This window comes from Leptopilina boulardi, unplaced genomic scaffold, assembly GCF_019393585.1.
Source record: "Leptopilina boulardi isolate dan_hultmark-lab unplaced genomic scaffold, ZJU_Lbou_2.1 LbouV2_362, whole genome shotgun sequence".
In the NCBI taxonomy this organism is placed as follows: domain Eukaryota; kingdom Metazoa; phylum Arthropoda; class Insecta; order Hymenoptera; family Figitidae; genus Leptopilina; species Leptopilina boulardi.
In genome coordinates, this window is record NW_026137932.1 from 1124069 (window position 1) to 1144150 (window position 20082).

A 20082-nucleotide genomic window follows, 5' to 3' on the forward strand; every position below is an offset into this window, starting at 1 on the left:
TAATTCCCTGGCGGATCTTCAAATATTCAATTGTTAAAAAAAATGACAACATAGAAACTATATAATTTATTAATTAATTAATTTTTCTATTTACAATTGAAAAAGAGAATTTTTAAAAAGGAGAAAGTATGAATGCTGCCACCTACAATGCAAAGTCGGCGGCTCAACTTCTTTATCGACTATCAATTTGGATATCACTAGAAAATTCCCTAGCTTGTCAAACTCACGCGAACATTTTTCATTTTAAACTTTATTTATTTAATAATAACACGTTAATTTATCACAAATACAGCACAAATCTATCACTAAATACTTTTATTATTCAATTCAATTACACTTTTCCACAGTTTCCACTCAGTTTCTACACAATTTTCACTCCAACTAAATGTTTAACCAATGTGTAACGAATGTACAACGAATTCAGCGTACATACCGATTTCGAGATCCGCCAGGGTTGTTCAGAAGAAAAAAAATAAATTTCTTTTATTCTAAGCCTGGCAAAAATAACAGAAACCAGAGGAACATCAAGGGGAAGCTTTTTTAACTATGCTGATGATGGAAGTTTCGTTCCTAAAAGTTATTTTACAATTTAATTAACTCTCAAATCTACAGAAGCCTCCTCCAACATTCCTCAATACTATTTTAAATAATTTTTTTTTTTTTTGACAATTATTTTATTGCCTTCAATTCTGATAATATTTCTTTAAACAATGTCTCGTCTTTTAATTAAAAAAAGAAAAAAAGTAAAGACAGTGAATAAAATGAAAAATTCCTCGCGGAAAAAAATGTAAGCATATAAAAGAAAAGAGGTCAAAAAAAAAAAAAATAAATAAAGATGCGGGAGAAGATAAAGGAAGTTGACCGGATTCTAGGATAAAATTCTCTTGGTTATTCCAAATGATTCAAGAGCCATGCAAAGGGGAAGTAATGTCACCCTCTTTATAAAAGTTGAGCTCTTGAGTTAACTTGGGTTCTTGAAGCTTTGAACCAATTAATTCTGTTCCCTTCCGTAGCACCCTTGACACTTGTAATGCGATTCACAGTAGACTCTCTCTCTCTCTCTCACCCCCCCGAAAAAAGAAATCCTTTTATTATTCTAGAGATTCCCTTTGACTTGGACCATTCACTCTGAATGATGAAATTTTTTATTAAACGCAGTCAAAAAAAAATGTAATAACCCATAATCGTTATATACCCAAGAAATTCAACAGCTTTTTGTAATAATCGTAATTTAACTTTCCTAAATTGAAATATTAAATTCCAAAAAAATTATCACATTACATTAATTTACAATTAATTTAATTTAAATTTATTTTAATTACGTTTCTGTTTCCTACGTGTAGAATTTAAAAAAAATTTTTAATTTGTTTATTACACCAGGGTTTTTGGAGTTACTATATTTACAAATCGAGTCAGATTTTGAAAATTCAAAATGGAGGATCAAATATGGTGGACAATTTTTTTTAATTGGATTCATTTGAAACTTGCTACTCTGGGTTTATTTTAGAATTGCTCATTATGAATTTAATGAGAGATTCTTCAACGATTTGAAAAATAGAAACATTTTACGTTTAGCTTTCCATATATGCACAATTATTCCTTATCAATAAGTGAATTTTAAATAAAAATCCATTTACTGTGAAGCTTTTAAAGATCTAATTACCTTAAGTAACAAATATCGCTGAAAATGATAGTGGATTACAAAAAATAGCAATTAGGAAAAAAAATAAATTTACCGTTTGTATGTGTTTGTACTTTGTATAAATACGAGAATCACATGGTACTATAAATAAAAGGAAAAAAAAACGTAAATTTGTTTCAATTTTTAAGTATTAAAAAAATTCTCTTTACTGTTTATTGTAATGTTGTCCGTAGTAACGAAAATTGTAATTTTTTTATTTCTAATATGCATATTTACTACAGATGTTTTGGGATGGAGAATGAGTAAGAAAACATTAATTTATTATTTTACAAAATTGATATATTGTTATTAAAGAAAACGGAAAGAATTAGAATTTTGTCAACTTAAAATTTTGAAAATATTAATAACAAATTTTTTTTTAAACAAACAATACTATTTTAGTTATATGCGTATTAAAATCAAAGACACATTTTTTTTAGATACCCCATGCCATGGTGGTCAAGGTATATGTACAGCATTGAGCTGTGGTAAAGAATTACCTTTTCCTGGTTCTGGTTGTATGGAGAAAAATTATGGATTGAAAAATCGTTGTTGTGAACGTGCAAGATGGGGCAAAAAATAATCATATAATATATAAAAATATTTAAAGGCAAATAAGTCTCAGTTTACGTTATACAAATAAAATCATATATAACAAAAATAAATCATACTAAACAAAAATTTCAGTTGTTAATGCACTTTATAAATATTAAGATGATCATCGTGAGAAATCAAAAATCTTTATAAAAACATTTTAAAAACAAATTTAGTAAGTAATTTTAAGAATAATAATTAAAAAATTTTATATTTGATAAGTTCTAATAAAAAAAAGAAAAATAACTTACCTTTCGATGACTGCGAACCATTCCCAATGAAAAAGTTGATCGTGTTCTTTCTAAATGCAGAGGATTGAAAAAGTACAACATCAAAATTTCAGCTAATTTAAAAATTTTAAATAAAACAAAAAACACTAAATTTATTTTACTATTTTTTTATTAAGATTTCAGAGAGACAAAACGTTTACGCTACAAGAAGGAAACTAATAAAGAACTATTTCTGGAGTTTGTATATATATATATATATTAAGTTGTTAAATTCGATTAATTAATGAAAAATTAATAAATAAAAATCGATTCAATTTTTAATGTTCCTTGTTACAATAATTTTTGAATTCAAACAGATATACATATCAAATTTTTATATACACACAAACTAATTACATATCATATTTATACCTATAAATACACTATTCATATTTTTATAAATATACAATAAAAAACATACCATTAAAAGTAAGTACAATACAAAATATATACAATGAAAGACATATGTTAAAATGTTAAATTGAAAAGACACCATTTCATTATCATATTTTAGACAAAGCATCTCCAAAAACCTGAATATTACTATAAGAAAGATAACCAAAAATTTCATTAACAACAAGAACAGGTAAAGGTTTTGTTTCACTTAAATTTGTCAAAAAATCAGTGATATGATCGACAGAATCTCCCAAATTTTCAATTTGTAAAAATCGTCTTCTAATTAAATAGGCATAGCAGGGAAACTTTGCACTCATATTTGAAATGGAAATTAACTCATTTGTTGATTTCACATTTCTAATAATCCGTATAACAGTTGAAAAATTCCCTGTCAAGAAATCGTAATACGAAAAATGCCTATCTTTAAAAATCATCGTTTTTTTCAGAGTTACAACTTCTAATTTCGATTCAGCAAAAAAATTTAATGCTTTGTCATGGTCACTAGGTTTTATATAATTATTAACATAGTCACCTAACTCATTATATTTAAGAGCAATAATCGCTATAAGAACTTGCAATCCCCGACCAACTGTCGACCAAGTATTGGACACTCGCTGTAATTCCGAAGATTTAGGCAGTTTCCACAAATCATCGGAACCTAATTCTAATAATTTTAGAACTACCTCCGGTTTATTAAAACAGGCCGACATTTGCAAAACCGTCCAGCCTTCAAAACTAATAGCATGGAGGTCGGCTCCATGGTAGACCAATTTTTCGATTGTTTGTAAGGATGGCTGTTTTTCCATCCACACAGCAGACATTAAGGGAGTGTGTCCCAAGGAATTTTTTGTTTCCATGCTATGCCCCTTTTTAACTAGTAAGTCAATCATATCAAGGTCATTGTTCATGACCGCAATATGCAGAGCAGTGTTACCCCTATATTCCGGAATTTCGCAAATCGGTAAATATTCAAGGAAAATTGCCATCTCCCTCAAACGTCCATTTTCACAGACGCTGAAAAATGGATTATAATTAAATTTTCCTTGAATAAATGGATTTGCACCATTCTCGAGTAATAAAGACAAAATGTTTGTATGAAAAATTGTATCCGGTACGTAACACAACTCATGCATCTCGCTGATGAAATATTTAAGGGACGAGTTTAAAACATGCCTAGCATCGCTGTCCCCACACACTAAGTGTAAGGGATTGCTTGGACGATGAGAATTTGTAATAAAATGGGATTCAAAGTTTAATATACAACGTTGGCTACAAAGAAAATGCATTGGATCATTTGAATAGCAGGAATTTGGATTGCTTTCCGCTCCAAAAGCTAATAAAAGTCTACATATTTCCTCATTTCCAAAATATGAGGCATAATGAAGTGGTGTCAATTCGTCGCGTGTTTTACAATTTGGATCGGCTCCTTCATTTAAGAGGAATTTAGCCGCTTCCTCATATTGTAAACATACTGCATAATGCAATGCAGTTTCACTATATCGTCCTCGATAACTAATTTCAATCGGAAAAAATCTCTCTATTGTCTCATTACTTCCTTGCCTATTAAATAACGGTCTAACATAACAAGAATTTTCTTCTAAATATTTTTCACAATCCTCTAAAATTATTTGTAAAATATTTTTATTTAAAATTTTAGCTGCAAACAAAATTAATAATGGATAATCAAGAAATTCGGGTTTAGAATATTTTTGAAGTTGTAAAAGAGCTTTTACAACTTCCTCGGTATTTTTAAATTCACAAACTTCGCCATACTTAAAATTATTATTTAAAATCGCAGCCGTCGAAAAAAGATTGTTAAAATTTAAAGGAAGTCTGTTTACGATGAGACGAACAACTTCCTCAGAACCGAATATTAATGCTTGTCGAAGTAAATTCCAATCATTAATTCTACTATGATTTAACAGTACCTTCACCATGTCCACAGAATTTTGGAGAGCGTAGAATAATGGAGATTGCTTCTGCTTGTTCCAAAGGTAAATATCTGCTCTAAGCTGACACAATATGAGCGCAGCTTCAGGTGATCCCTCCTTAGCGATTATATGTAGGAATGAATCACCATATTTATCAGCTTGCTGAACCGTTCCACTCGATGCTATCTCATTGATGCGAAGCAGATTATTTTGCTTCACTGCTTGCTTGAAGCTCCTCATGACATTATTTGAGATAGTGCTTGATGATTTTACTACGAATGCCATTTTATCAGATATTGTTCAGGAAATTGTCTAATTGTTCTGAAAAAGAAAAAAATATTTTCAAATGATTTACATTTCATAATGTATAATACAAATTTATGAGCAGCAATTATATATTAATTAAATTTCTATAAACTTTGCGTAAAACAAGAATTTTTAATTCTTCTAAATGATCGGATATCTGCTATATTCTAATTAATAACGGAACACACAGTTGCTAATAACGCAATTGCGCTTGCGCTTTGACAACTTCTTTATATAGGTCTAAAAAGAATTTGATTACATAAATATCGCCAAAGTCTTAACTCGAGAGTTGCCAAGACAAAATGTATGGCGCTCTTTTTCATTGGAATAACAGAATTTGAGGGTAGGTTCTAGCAAGGCAGCATTACCTATATTGAAACTAAAATTGCCAAAATTTTTTACAGTGTTTACTTGAAAAAAAGAAAATAAAATGCTTTGTCTTTCAGGATAATTGATTATTTTCAAGAAATATACTAGCAAAAACTTTGTTTGAGTTCAAATAATAATAAATAATAAACCAGACGAAATAATAAACCAAAAAAAAAACCAAAAAAAAAATAAAAGTTTATTTTTTTAAGTCACAATAAACATAGATGAAAAAATAATAATATGTAGATAATATTATCTATAATATGTACGAATAGTAATATTATTGTTGTACAAATAATAAATATAGTATGAAATCTCTACCACGTTAAAAGTATAAAATTTTTTTTGTAAATATTGTAAACAATTTTACTGCTTCAAAATTTTATATTAAAAACAATTCCAAGTAAAAAATATTTTTTTTCAATTTGAAAATTACGATCAGTTGAAATATTATTGTGATTTTAAAGACTTCATCTTTTAAATAAAAATGGGATTTTTTAAATTTTTGGTGCTTTTCGTTTTCTGCACTTTTGTCGCAGTTAACTGCCATCCTCCTGTTCAGAGAAAAAGCAGAAAGGTAAAATTTATTGAACATTATTAACTTAGAAAATTTAAAGGTATTAATATAAGTGGGGTGCCAATAACTGGTTTGGCAATGTTTCGAGTTTCATTAACTGTAACAGAACGAATACTAAAGAAGTTTCTGTTAATTAGAATATTTTACCATATTTTTAATCAAAAGTGATCATTTTTCTGAATTCTGCATTAAATTTTGAATCGATATAATATCATAAGTGACAGATTCTTTAATCTTTTAAATGCTTATTTAATTCATGAAGTCGTAAATTCAGCTTAAGGTGCCAATATAATATAAAGTTTATTTTATTTAGCTCCGCATTGACCAGTATCGACTTGACTCTTCATCTAACATACCTTTAATAATTATAAGATGCATACAGGAAGTGGAAAACAGAGGAATGAATAATATAAACTTATATCATGGTATACTTATGAATGAGAATGAAAAAAATTTATTCAGAGAATTAAAACTTTCTAATAATGTCGATTTATCGCAATATTCACCTCTGACATTTCCAAAAATTATCAAACATTTTTTTAAGTAAAAAAAACAATCAATATAATTATCACAGTTTTTTCTATTTTTTTATTATCATCATAATTTTTTTTTAAATTTGTTTTAGGGATTTACAGTCAACTTTGATTGTTTATTATGTGTCTAAAGAATTGTCACAAGCTGTAGAATCAACAGTTCATTTCAAAAAATTAAAAGAACTGATTAACGAACTTCCGCTTGTAAACCGAAAAACTCTTGCATTGCTGATGATACATTTAAAACGACTAGTTTTAAAAAATAAAAATAGCGCTTTACAATCGGAAATAAACTTATATTATAGAAGCGCTATTTTTTCTCAACATACCCCTGCAGATAATCAGAGAAAAGTAGATGAATTTTCAATTTATTTTATTTCTATAAATATTGTATACGAAAAATGTTGGTATTTTGTTAATTATTAAATTTATTATTTACAGATTTTTGATGCTTTTTTTTCTCTTCCATTCGAATATTGGAATTCCATTACTAAATATGCTTCATTTGTGAGTATAAATAAATATAATTTTAAAAATATTTTCTTGTCAATTTTTCAATTTTGCTTGATTTCTCAAAGAGAAACAAAAATTTAATTAATAAATTAAGTAGAAATTTAATAAAATGAATAAATTTTTTTTGACATGTATTTTAATAATTTTTGTTCTAAATTAAATAATTTGACCTTATTATTGAAATAAACAGATCACGATTCGTCAAGGAGAAAACTCGGCAATAAATGCTGAAGATGATATGCGAAATGAAGTGGTAAAAAATATTCAATATTTTCAACGTACAAGAAATAATAATTTATTTGTGCATTTAATCCACATATTTAGAAAAAGGGTGAAATGTGACTAATTATAATTAAGTATTTTTGAGTCTAAAATATTTTATTTAAAGAAATCATTGAAAATCAGAAGACATTTTTGCAAACTTGACTTTTTTGGCAACAACTTTTTTTGTTCATAATTGAGCTGCCGGATGAAAGAAGTGCACACAACTAATGTAATTCAAATGGGTTATGTGCTTTTCTTTAATCCGGCAGCACAATTATAAACTAATCCCATTAAAAAGAGAAGAAAATAAAATAATTTTTTAAGAAATCAGTTTTCTCATTTTAATGAAAAATTTTCCTCCAATGTAAAACGAAAGATGTTAATTTAATATCAACTTTAGGTTCTAAATTGTCATTTGGTTCTATTTTTATACCTTAAATCGGTATTATTTTAGTACTCTCTTTTTAAAATGTCTTTTTATTCTAATTAACAGAATAATGTATTATCGTCAGAAGATGTGTCAATGCAGCAAAATTCAGATGAAATGCAACCAGAAATGGTAAAAAATTATTAAATATTTTTAACAAAAAATATCTTTTTGATAATTGGTATATTTTTTAATTATTTAATTAGCAAAATTTTTAATATTCATTGATTGACTGTAATTTGTAGAAAAAAAAATTTTCAGTAATTTAATTATTCATACAAAAAAATAGTAAATTTAAAAAATATTAATAAAGTTTATTTTATTTAGCGCTTCATTTCAAATTATGCACTTGACTCTTCATTTAGCATACCTTTAATAGTTAAAAGATGCATACAGGAAGTGGAAAACAGAGGAATGAATGAACCATTATTATATTTTGAAATTAGCTACGAAGAGAATGGTAAAAAATTATTCACAGAATTAACTAACAATCACGTCGATCTATCGCAACAAAATCCTCTGATAATTGCCGAAACTCTCAAATTCTTTTTGAGGTAAAAGAAATCAATCAAGATTACCTCATGTTTTTCGTACTTATTTTTATTATCATAATAATCTTATTAAATTTATTTTAGATTTTTAAAGTCACCTTTGATTGTTCCTGAACTGATTAATGAATTTTCACAAGCTGTAGAATCAACAGTTGATTTCGAAAAATTGAAAGAACTGATTAACAAACTTCCGCTTGTAAATCGAAGAACTCTTGCATTACTGATGACACATTTAAAACGAGTCTTAAAACAGAATCACGTTTCACGAATGCAATTAAACATAATTTTTAAACATCTTTTTTTTCATTGTTATGCGTCTCCAAATATTGCGGGAATAGTAAATGAATTTTCAATTTTTTCTATTTTCATAATTATTCTGTGCGAAAAATTTTGGTTATTTTGTTAATTTTATTAAATTTATTATTTGCAGATTCTTGATGCCTTTTTTTCTTTTCCATTCAAATATTGGAATTTAATTACTAATTATACTTCAATTGTGAGTATAAAGTAAATAAATTTTCATATTAATATTCTTATCGATTTTTCAACTTTACTTATTTCCCAAAAAGAGACACAAAATTCAATTGTCTGACATTTCTTACTCGGTTTTCGATGTCGCTGATTACGAATCTGACATCAGTTTTTCGAAATTTAAAATTGTGGATTCGCAATATAGCGAACGTCAAAATTAAAATTTGATCGAATTCACTTAAAACTTGTTACTCAAGGATTTTTAGGGTCATTTTGAATTTTGAAAATTTTGAAAAACTGACATCATATTCGTAATTAGCGACCCTGAAAACATTAAGATACCAAGTTTCATAAAAATCCATTAAAATTTTTTTCAACACACTTTGGGGCTCTAACTGTGGAAATCTTGTCGACAGCCAAGGGGTTGAGTCCATTTACATATGACGTGATTTCTTTAGGGGTGAAGGGGGTTTAGACAAAGTATAAGGAACCATTCATTAATTACGTAAGGACGATTTTGTCTAATTTTGACACCCCCTACCCCCATGTAAAAATACATAAGATTTTTCGGACCCTTCCTCGCCCTTCTTACGTAAGTTTTTAACAATTTTAATGTAATTAAAAAATTAATTACAACAATACAAATAAAAAATACTTGGCAAAATCTTACGTAAGAATGGCTTCTACCCTCCCCCGACGTAAGACCATGTAGAGATTTTATAAACCCCCCCTCCCCCTAAGGATCCTTACGTAATTAATTAATGGCCACTAACTCTCCATTGTAACTTAATGTGCAAACTATCTAAAAAGTATCACGTAGGGGGAGGGGGGGGGGGGTTTAAATTACCTAAAATTTGTATCACGTAATATGTGAATGATCTTGTTAATAAAATGAATAAATTTTTTTTGACATGTATTTTAATAATTTTTTTTCTAAATTAAAAAATTTGTTCTTTTTTATATTGAAATAAACAGATCAAGATTCGTCAAGAAGAAAACTCGGCAATAAATACTGAAGATGATATGCGAAATGAAGTGGTAAAAAATATTCAATATTTTTAACGTACATGAAATAATAATTTACTTGTGCATTTAATCCACATATTTAGAAAAAGGGTGGAGTGTGACATAATTATAACAATGTGGTACCAAAAAAAAGACTTCAAAAACTTCTTATCGGATCTAGTAGAGTTTGTAGAGCATAAAAAACTGAAAAGAATGGTGTATATTTAATTGCTTATACACCCTCAAAATTTGATTTTAGAGACGGAAGACCATTTTTTGTGAAAAAATCATTTTAACTTCATTATTTTTTGCCCGATTTCAAATTTTTTTTGTAATTTTTAAGCTGAAAAACAGATTTTTGCAACTGTATAAAGGATTTTTGTTGTATCTTCTTAATTGATGACGATAAAGACCAAAAACTTTTAAAAATTCCGATTTTTTATTTATTTATTTTTTATTTCGATTGATAGTTAATTCTGCTTCAAATGACCCCTAATCGGTTGGAATTCGTTAGAATTTGTCTAAGTTAGCAGACTTTTAATTTTATATGTAGTAACATTAGGTTTCATGTGTGATTTATAGTTTTTTTTAATTTTCATAAAATTTAATATATGTTTAGTGTATACTAAAATTAAAGAATACAGAGCATTTACCTTTAAATTTTATGAAAATTAAAATAAACTATAAATTACACACACATGAAACCTAATGTGACTATAAAATTAAAAGTCTGCTAACTAAGACAAATTTTAACGAATTCCAACCGATTAGGGGTCATTTGAAGCAGAATTGACTATACATTTTCGATGTGTAAAATTAAGACGGTATATCTCATCAGATAACAGTTACAAATTGATCAAAAGTATTTGGTCTTTGTCGTCATTAATTAAGAAGATACAACAAATAAAAAAATTTGAAAGCAGGCAAAAAATAAGGAAGTTACAAGGATTTTTTCACAAAAAATGGTATTCCGTCTCTAAAATCAAATTTTGAGGGTGTATAAGCAATTAAATATACAGTAAGAAAAGTACCATGGTAATCACAGCCCATGAGTGCGAGTGAGACAAACTTATGCGTAACGCATGCATTCCTATGACTACCATGGTACTTTTCTTACTGTATACCATTCTTTTCAGTTTTTTATGCTCTACAAGCTCTACTAGATCAGATAAGAAGTTTTTGAAGTAATATTTTTTTGTAACACTGTGTAATTGAGTATTTTTGAGTCTAAACCATTTTAATTTAAAGAAAATACGAAAAATCATAAGTACTTTTTGCAAACTTAATTTTTTTTGTTCATTATAATTATAAACTAATTCCATTAAAAAGAAATGGAAATATTTTTTTAAGAAATCAGTTTTCTAATTTTAATAAAAATTTGTTATCTTTTTATTCTAATAAACAGATTCATGTATTATCATCAGATGAAGATGACACAATGCAGGAGACTTCAGATGAAAGACAACCACAAGCGGTAAAAAATTATTTAATATTTTTATAACAAAAAATATTCAATATTCTAAACATATATATGAAATAATTTTTTAATTTTTCATTTTAAATAAAATTTCTCCTCTTTTTATTCAAATCATATTCCCCTATTGAAAATCCCCACATGGGAAACCACATGGGAAATCACATGGGATCCTATGTCAAAAACTATGTAAAACCCCATTCCCCATATGGGAAACCACATGGGATCCCATATAAAAACTCATGGGAAATTGGGACAGGAATTGGCATAGGAAAATATCAAAACGAGGTTCCTCCATGTCATTTCCTATGTCAAATCCCATGTCAAATATCATGTTAAATACCATGTTAAATACTAATTGAGATCCTTTATCACTTTTTTGAAAAATTTTCCCATGTCAAACCCCATGTCATTTCCCAAGTAAAAACCTTTATCATTTTTTTGAAAAATTTTCCCATATCATTTCCCATGTGAAATCTTTTATCATTTTTTTGAAAAATTTTCCCATGTCAAATCCTCTTTCGCCTTATCGAAAATACCCACATAGGAAAGCATATGGGAATCCACATGGGACACCATATTGGAATCCACATGGGAAATGGAATACGATTTCATGTGCATTCTTCCAAATGATAAAACAAATAAATTTAAGCATAGGAAATCATATAAGATTTCATATAGATTCTGAAATTTCAACCTAAGATTTCACATGGATTTACATATAGGAAACGATATAGGATTTTATTCGGGAATTTTTTAGTTGGCTGCTTTATGCAGGCGGCAGTTTACAAAAAAAATTAATTATTTGATTAAATATCAAATAATAATACTTCAACTCATCTGAAAATAAAAAAAAGTTTACTTTACTTCTTCCTTAGACTCTCAGCTTTTATAGTATTCCAGACTGATCTCAACTGTGAGAGAAAATATTTTCACCATCTGGTGGTGAAACAATGAAACTATAATGACGATCAACATCTATATTGAAATTTCCTATGTCATTTCCCATGTGAAATCTTATCATTTTTTCGAAAAATTTTCCCATGTCATTTCCCATGTGAATTCCTTTATCATTTTTTTCAAAAAATTTTCCCATGTCATTTCCCATGTGAAATCCTTCATCATTTTTTTGACAAATTTTCCAATGACAAATCCTCTTTCGCCCTATCGAAAATACCCACATGGGAAAGCATATGGGAATCCACAGAGGAAATGGAATACGATAAAGGATTTCACATGGCAAATGACATGAGGTTTGACGTGGGAATTGATATGGGAAAATTTTTCCAAAAAATAATAAAAGATTTCACATGGGAAATGACATGGGAAAATTTTTTGAAAAAAATGATAAAGGAATTCACATGGGAAATGACATGGGAAAATTTTTCGAAAAAATGATAAGATTTCACATGGGAAATGACATAGGAAATTTCAATATAGATGTTGATCGTCATTATAGTTTCATTGTTTCACCACCAGATGGTGAAAATATTTTCTCTCACAGTTGAGATCAGTCTGGAATACTATAAAAGCTGAGAGTCTAAGGAAGAAGTAAAGTAAACTTTTTTTTATTTTCAGATGAGTTGAAGTATTATTATTTGATATTTAATCAAATAATTAATTTTTTTTGTAATCTGCCGCCTGCATAAAGCAGCCAACTAAAAAATTCCCGAATAAAATCCTATATCGTTTCCTATATGTAAATCCATGTGAAATCTTAGGTTGAAATTTCAGAATCTATATGAAATCTTATATGATTTCCTATGCTTAAATCTATTTGTTTTATCATTTGGAAGAATGCACATGAAATCGTATTCCATTTCCCATATGGATTCCCATGTGGATTCCCATATGCTTTCCTATGTGGGTATTTTCGATAAGGCGAAAGAGGATTTGACATGGGAAAATTTTTCAAAAAAATGATAAAAGATTTCACATGGGAAATGACATTGGAAAATTTTTCAAAAAAATGATAAAGGTTTTTACTTGGGAAATGACATGGGGTTTGACATGGGAAAATTTTTTAAAAAAGTGATAAAGGATCTCAATTAGTATTTAACATGGTATTTAACATGATATTTGACATGGGATTTGACATAGGAAATGACATGGAGGAACCTCGTTTTGATATTTTCCTATGCCAATTCCTGTCCCAATTTCCCATGAGTTTTTATATGGGATCCCATGTGGTTTCCCATATGGGGAATGGGGTTTTACATAGTTTTTGACATAGGATCCCATGTGGTTTCCCATGTGGTTTCCCATGTGGGGATTTTCAATAGGGTCTTCTTCTTCTTTATTATTGCTTTTGGAGTTTCATCAAAAATATCTACAAAACATCAATTTTTTTGTTCCTTTTCAATTTTTGACTTTTCTGTATTTTTATTTATTTCTTCTATGTTAATTCTTTCCCATCTTTATTTATATTATATGAAAGAGATTTTAGTGTTTCATTATCTCCTTCTTTTTCTTTCATTTTATTATTATTATATTTAAATCGTGAGAAAATAACTTTGTTATTATTATATTTATTGGTTTATTTTTCCCTATTTTTATTCTATTCAAACACTGAAAAAAAATTTCGGTTAGGCTATATTTAACATTACTTTCTAGTTATGTTAACCAGAATTCTAGTTGAATTAACTAGAATTCTCGTTAAAATAACCAGAATTCTGGTTAGCCTAACCAGAATCAAAATGTTAAATATACCCTAACCAGAATTCTGGTTATTCTAACTAGAATTTTTTTTCAGTGAAGTGACTTCAAACAATATTATTGTTTAAACAGATTTCTATGCTAATAATTTATATACGAGTGGATATAAAATTTTTTGTGTAAAATTAAGAAAAACGCCATCTTATGTATTACTCTACTGTAAAATGATGAAATATATATGTACTTTATCAAATCAAAAAACGCTTACTAAACCGACAAAAAATTTTATTTATATCTATATATTTTCCTCAATGTTTTACGTTTTAGAAAACCTGAAAATTTTTTGTACATTAAATAAGAATAATAAAATTTGTTATAATATATTCAATATCTCATTTCTTAAATAGTAGTTTAAATATTGTTCATTTTATTAAATAGAGTATCATATTTTTAAATTAGTAATATAAACTCTTATAAAAGTGTTGTTAATTTTAAACTTTGTATATTAAAAAATTTTAACACGAATCTTTTATTTGCTAATATTTCGTAACTAAATCTTTAGTAAATTCAGATAAAAATGTCATTTATCGTTGAAATAGAATCTAAAGAAATAGTGATCACAAATTACACTTTTTATATTAATTAGAAAAAAGAAAATAAATAATTATTGATTTAAAAAAAAATAATTACTTTTATAAAATATCTCCTTAATTTGAAATTTTTTTCAAAAATATTCGCACTAAGAAAATAAATAAAAAAAATGCTAATAACTGTTTGGTAGTTTTTGAAAATATTTTAAGGCCAGGTCTCTGTAAGGTAGCGCCATCTATATCAAAACTAAGAGCGCAATCACACCTCCAGCTGCTTGCACAGGCAAAAAATGCATTGCGTGTCTTCCGACAAACCACCATTTTGAAAAGGGACGTCACGCTACGTCACAAGTTGAAGGCAGGGGGCATAAGCGCAACTTTCTCACAAGCCTTACACAAATTTTCCAAAATTTTTGTTTCGTTATAGATGGTGCTGCCTTTCTAGAACCTAGCCTTAAACTATAGGCTGAACTAACGTTCGAATTTTTTGAAAAAATTTTTTATTTTTTTCAATTTAAGAGTTAATCTATCAGGAGTTTTCTGATGACAAACAAGTGTTCTTAAAAGATTGAAAATAAATATTTTATCAATGAGAATATAATTTTTTATTTGTTGGAGCAATAATTTCTGACAAAATATATAATTATTAACAATTAATATTTAAAATGTAGGTGTAGTAGCACATGCGCAGTTGCGTTTGGTGCGACGGTCATTAGGTAGTTGAAGTTAGGTGGGGGAAAATCCAATATGGCGATTATCTGGTATACAACTTTACATTGGAATTATGTGGGATAAAATCTAATTTTTTAAATATCTCGCTCAAATTAAATTTTCGAATCTAATAAGTATATTAGAATTTTATTTCTAAATAAATATTTAATGCAATGAAAAAATTAATAAGAAAATAAAATCATTTTTATTAATGCATTAAATAGTTGTTTAAAAATAAGATCGTAATATACTTATTAGATTCGACAATTTCATTTGAGCGAGATATTTAAAAAATTAGATTTTATCCCACATAATTCCAATGTAAAGTTGTATACCAGATAATCGCCATATTGGATTTTCCTCCACACAACATGAACTATCTAATTAGGCTGTGTCAGTTCATCGAGATATTTTGAGTTCAAGATATGACGTCAGAGTCCTGTAGGGACAACAAACAGACGACACAATGTTATTCTTATGGGAAAGAAAATTTGTTTCCACTTTCATCAATTTTATTCATATTTTAAACATAAGAAACGCTTGTTGACATATAATAAAATGAAAATGTTTGTTGATAATTAATTTTGTTATATATTTGATTCAATTTCATTGATAGATTCTCTCAATTCGTGATAAAATATAAATTTTGAGGTTAGGGGTGTTTGTTTACTAATCACATTTTACATTTTAACAACATTATTAAGCAATATCCAGTATGTATGTTATTTAAAAAGATATAAAATATATATTTAAAGGCTTAAGCACAACTGCTTCGCGAACGTGAAATTCGTTCGCGAACGAATCGAACATAACCTTATTTAATGCATTTTTCCATTAATTGAGGTTATGTTCGATTCGTTCGGGAACGGCGTTCGCGAACGAATTTCACGTTCGCGAACCTATTGTGCGTTGGCCTTTAAGTGGGAATTACCGCAACAGTAAAAGATTTCAAGTTAGTAAACAAACACCCCTAACCTCAAAATTTATATTTCATCACGAATTGAGAGAATCTATCAATGAAATTGAATCAAATCTATAACAAAATTAAATATCAACACACATTTTCATTTTATTATATGTCAACAAGCGTTTTCCATGTTTAAAATATGAATAAAATTGATGAAAGTGGAAACAAATTTTCTTCCCCATAAGAATAAAATTGTGTCGTCTGTTTGTTGTCCCTCCAGGCCTCTGATGTCACGCCTTGAATCGACTCTGACGTCACAAGTGACAGAGCCTCAAGGCCAACGCACAATAGGTTCGCGAAAGTCGTTCGCGAACGAGATGCATGAGATAGAAAAGGATACGAATATACCTCTGTCTTTTTCTAACTCATGTTTCACGTTCGCGAACGTCTTTCGCAAAGCTATTCTGCTTAGGCCTTCATGGAGCGGTCACACCTCGCCTGCAGGAGCAGTTGCCAATGGCAACCGTGTAAGAGTGAGACAGATGGAAAATCTTCTATCTCTCTTACTCTTACACTGTTGCCATGGGCAACTGCTCCTGCAGCCGAGGTGTGACCGCTCCATAATAAAGCAGTTCAATTCGTGACATAAGTGACGTCACTTTTCAAAATGGCCGCTTCTTGGAGGACATACAGTACACTGAAGTCAATGGAGCAAATCAGTTTTTTTAACATAACATTTGAAAAATTAATTTTTGAACCCAAGTATAATGATAAAGTATTTTTTATTTATCGAGATCAATTTAAAAATAAAATCAAACTATTAATTTTTATTATTTTAAAAAATAGATCTCGATAAATAAAAACTATTTATTAATTTTTCAAAAGTTATTTTTAAAAAATTGATTCGCTCCATTGACTTCAAAGTGATAAAAATCATAATTTATTAATATATTCATTGAAATTAAAATTTTATTAATATTAAGTTATTTGAAATTTGTTTAAAACATCATTCCTAACCTAAAAAAATTCAGTAATTATATAATAAAATTCCTATAATAATAATCATAATAATAATAAAAATTTTATTAACTATTTTGAGAAAAAACCTGCGGAAAATATTTATATATACGAAATCACAATCACATAATGCAATGAAACGGGAAATAATAATGTGCCTACAAATTTCTGAACGATCAAATAAATGATTTTAATTTTCGGTCTATTTGTTAAAAATTACCAAAATACAATGACAAATAAAAATGCGAATTTATATAATTATAATTATAAAAAATTATTTTTTTAATATAATTTATATATATATATATATATATATATATATATATACTCAAGGAAGTATGGGTGAAAAAAAATTTCATTTATTTGAATATTCAGGATTTGTAGAATAAAAATAATGTTGATATAAAAAAAACTTACATTATAAGTTTCGTGGATGACTTTTCTACTCCTGTGAACTTAGCCAATTTCACTTCACCAAATTCACTTTTGAATCCAAAATCAAAAAATTTAATTTAGCAAAAATTTGCAAATTCACTTAAATTAAAATGAAAATTAATTCAGCAATAAAGTTTGCAACACTGGAAAAATTTTATATTTGTATAAAAAAACTAAACGCGTTAATGGTTAGAATTATTTAAAAAAATTTCAAATAAACTGCACGCACGTTTAATTTTATTAAAATGAAAATCAGATATTAGTATCTTTCTGAACTTCGCAAAAGTCAAAGGACAAGTGTACTGTTTGGTTTGTATTTTGTTTCGCAGGACCCAAATTTTCAAACGTCATTAGTTCCCCACTCCTTTAAAAGGGAGGACCAATAATTTCAAACATCAGCAGTCCCCACTCTTTTAACGGACCCAGTATCCCCACTCTAAATTTCACTGTAGTGGGGTTTATATAATAAATATTTCATCAAAAAAATATGATTTTTAAAAATTTTATTAAATTTTAATGTAAAAACCATATATATAATTATATATTTTTATTCGTAATACTAAATTATTAATTATATAAAATATAAATATATATAAATATATACCTAATATAATAAGTATTTTAATAATTATAATTAATAATATAATAAAATAATAATAATTTTATTTCAATATATATTTATTTATATTATAATATATAATATAACAACGCTAAAATGTTTCAAATAAAAAAAAATTATAATAATAATTATTATTTTTTGTTTATAGTTAGCAATTATAGTTTTTATTAAATTTTCACTAAAACATAATAGCTTATTTTTCATTTTTTAATAATTTTCTACAGTAATTCTGTTTGATTTTTTAAATTAATTTTTTTGTTAATTGTTATTAAAATAAAATTATTATAATATATAATCTAATATGAAAAAAAAATGTTATATTTACAATTAACAGAAAAATTAATTTTTAAAAAAAATCTAAACAATTGAAAGATTCTCTATAAAATTTTGTTTATTGAATTTTTTTAAGCAATAATATTTTTTTGAAAAGTTATTGAACTAATAAAATTTTTTTGTTTTTTTATATGTTATTTTTTTTAACAGAAATTAATTTTTTTATTTATTAAACATTTTTTAAAAATATATTTAACAAAAACCAACAATTAGAATTATTGTAAAAAAATTTTCAAAAGTACAAAATGAACTATTATTTTGTAAAAATATAATAAAATTGATTAATTTTTCATAATACTTAAATAAACATTAAAATTTCATTATAGAATTGTAAAAATTCAGTGAATTTGAATTGTAATATTAAAAATTACAAAAGTTTAAAATTAGTGAATATTATATAATTTTGTCAAAAAAAAAAAAAAAAAAAAAAAAAAAAAAAAAAAAAAAAATCAATTAGGTAATGGGAGTTAATTAAGGGATTAAGGTCCTGGACTGCATGTATGGGGTAATTCTATTATCAACCTCATATGGAAATACCCTTCTGGCTACTTATTTATCAATTGTAATTCATGTGTCACAAGTCATTAAAATACATTTAAAATATGATTTAAAAATAATTATGTATTTCAATTAGGGTGAAAGAAAATTTATACTTGTACTTTTCTAACAAATATCATATTAGAAGAATTGAGACATGTTTTCCCATCCACTATAGGTTGGTGGGAATTTAAAAATAAATGAAATCAAGTATAAATCATCTTTTTCTTAATTGCTTTATTATAACCATGAAATTTTTTACAAAAATTATTAATATAACAATCCAAATTATTAAAAATTTTGTTAAATTTTATCAATAATTTGAAAAAACAAAATATTTATTAATAATTCTTTTTTCACAAAATTCATACAAATCTATTGGTATATATATATATATATATATATATATTAAAAAAATTATTACAATCAGCAAGATACCTAAGTTTTTGAAATTACAATAGCATTGATAAAAAAAATTATCAGTAAAATACTGGTGTACCTTTTTTGTTGTAACAAAAATAATTAAATACATAAATATAAAGTTATCCAAGCTTATTGAATTATAATCAACGATAATAATAATTTTTATAATTAATTATCAAATAATTAATATATTATTCAATAATTAATTATTACATAATTTGTAATTATAAATAAATTATACTATAATTAATGAACAAATTTTTCAGATTTACAATAATTTTTCGATTATTATTTAATTGAATGTTTGTAAAAAAAAAATGAAAATCGAAAAAAAATTAATTAACATTTTGAGAGTATTATCATTATTGTTGATATTAATTTTACATTTTAAAGTAAATTAATATTTATTTAATTAACATTTAAAAGTTGAAGAAAAAAATAAAGTAAAAATTATACACAAAAAAGAATTAACTAAACTAAGCGCTAATTATTTT

General features: G+C 26.6%; 2 protein-coding genes across 6 annotated transcripts; one reads left to right on the forward strand and one right to left on the reverse strand.

Annotated features, from left to right (window-relative positions):
• Positions 1 to 2814: 2814 nt before the first annotated feature.
• LOC127286593 (ankyrin-3-like) lies at positions 2815 to 17956 on the reverse strand. Of its 3 annotated transcripts, none has more exons than XM_051313075.1 (2): positions 17659 to 17956; positions 2815 to 5192 (listed from the first exon to the last, which is right to left on the reverse strand). In XM_051313075.1, exon 2 carries the CDS (start codon positions 5154 to 5156, stop codon positions 3048 to 3050), a length of 2109 nt encoding a protein of 702 aa, XP_051169032.1. In that variant the 5' UTR covers positions 5157 to 5192; positions 17659 to 17956; the 3' UTR covers positions 2815 to 3047. The 3 variants fall into 3 exon arrangements, with proteins under 3 accessions (XP_051169032.1, XP_051169031.1, XP_051169033.1); XM_051313074.1 differs by lacking the exon at positions 17659 to 17956 and adding an exon at positions 8510 to 8615; XM_051313076.1 differs by lacking the exon at positions 17659 to 17956 and adding an exon at positions 5546 to 5641.
• LOC127286594 (rho GTPase-activating protein 26-like) lies at positions 5901 to 14309 on the forward strand. Of its 3 annotated transcripts, XM_051313078.1 has the most exons (12): positions 5901 to 6123; positions 6437 to 6666; positions 6749 to 7007; positions 7098 to 7163; positions 7360 to 7422; positions 7927 to 7992; positions 8188 to 8414; positions 8496 to 8748; positions 8842 to 8907; positions 9858 to 9920; positions 11293 to 11361; positions 14114 to 14309. In XM_051313078.1, the coding sequence occupies exons 1-12, from the start codon at positions 6034 to 6036 to the stop codon at positions 14114 to 14116; spliced, it is 1455 nt and encodes a 484-aa protein (XP_051169035.1). In that variant the 5' UTR covers positions 5901 to 6033; the 3' UTR covers positions 14117 to 14309. The 3 variants fall into 3 exon arrangements, with proteins under 3 accessions (XP_051169035.1, XP_051169034.1, XP_051169036.1); XM_051313077.1 differs by lacking the exon at positions 14114 to 14309 and having other exon boundaries at positions 11293 to 11774; XM_051313079.1 differs by lacking the exons at positions 6437 to 6666; positions 6749 to 7007; positions 14114 to 14309 and having other exon boundaries at positions 5903 to 6123; positions 11293 to 11774.
• Positions 17957 to 20082: the final 2126 nt, after the last annotated feature.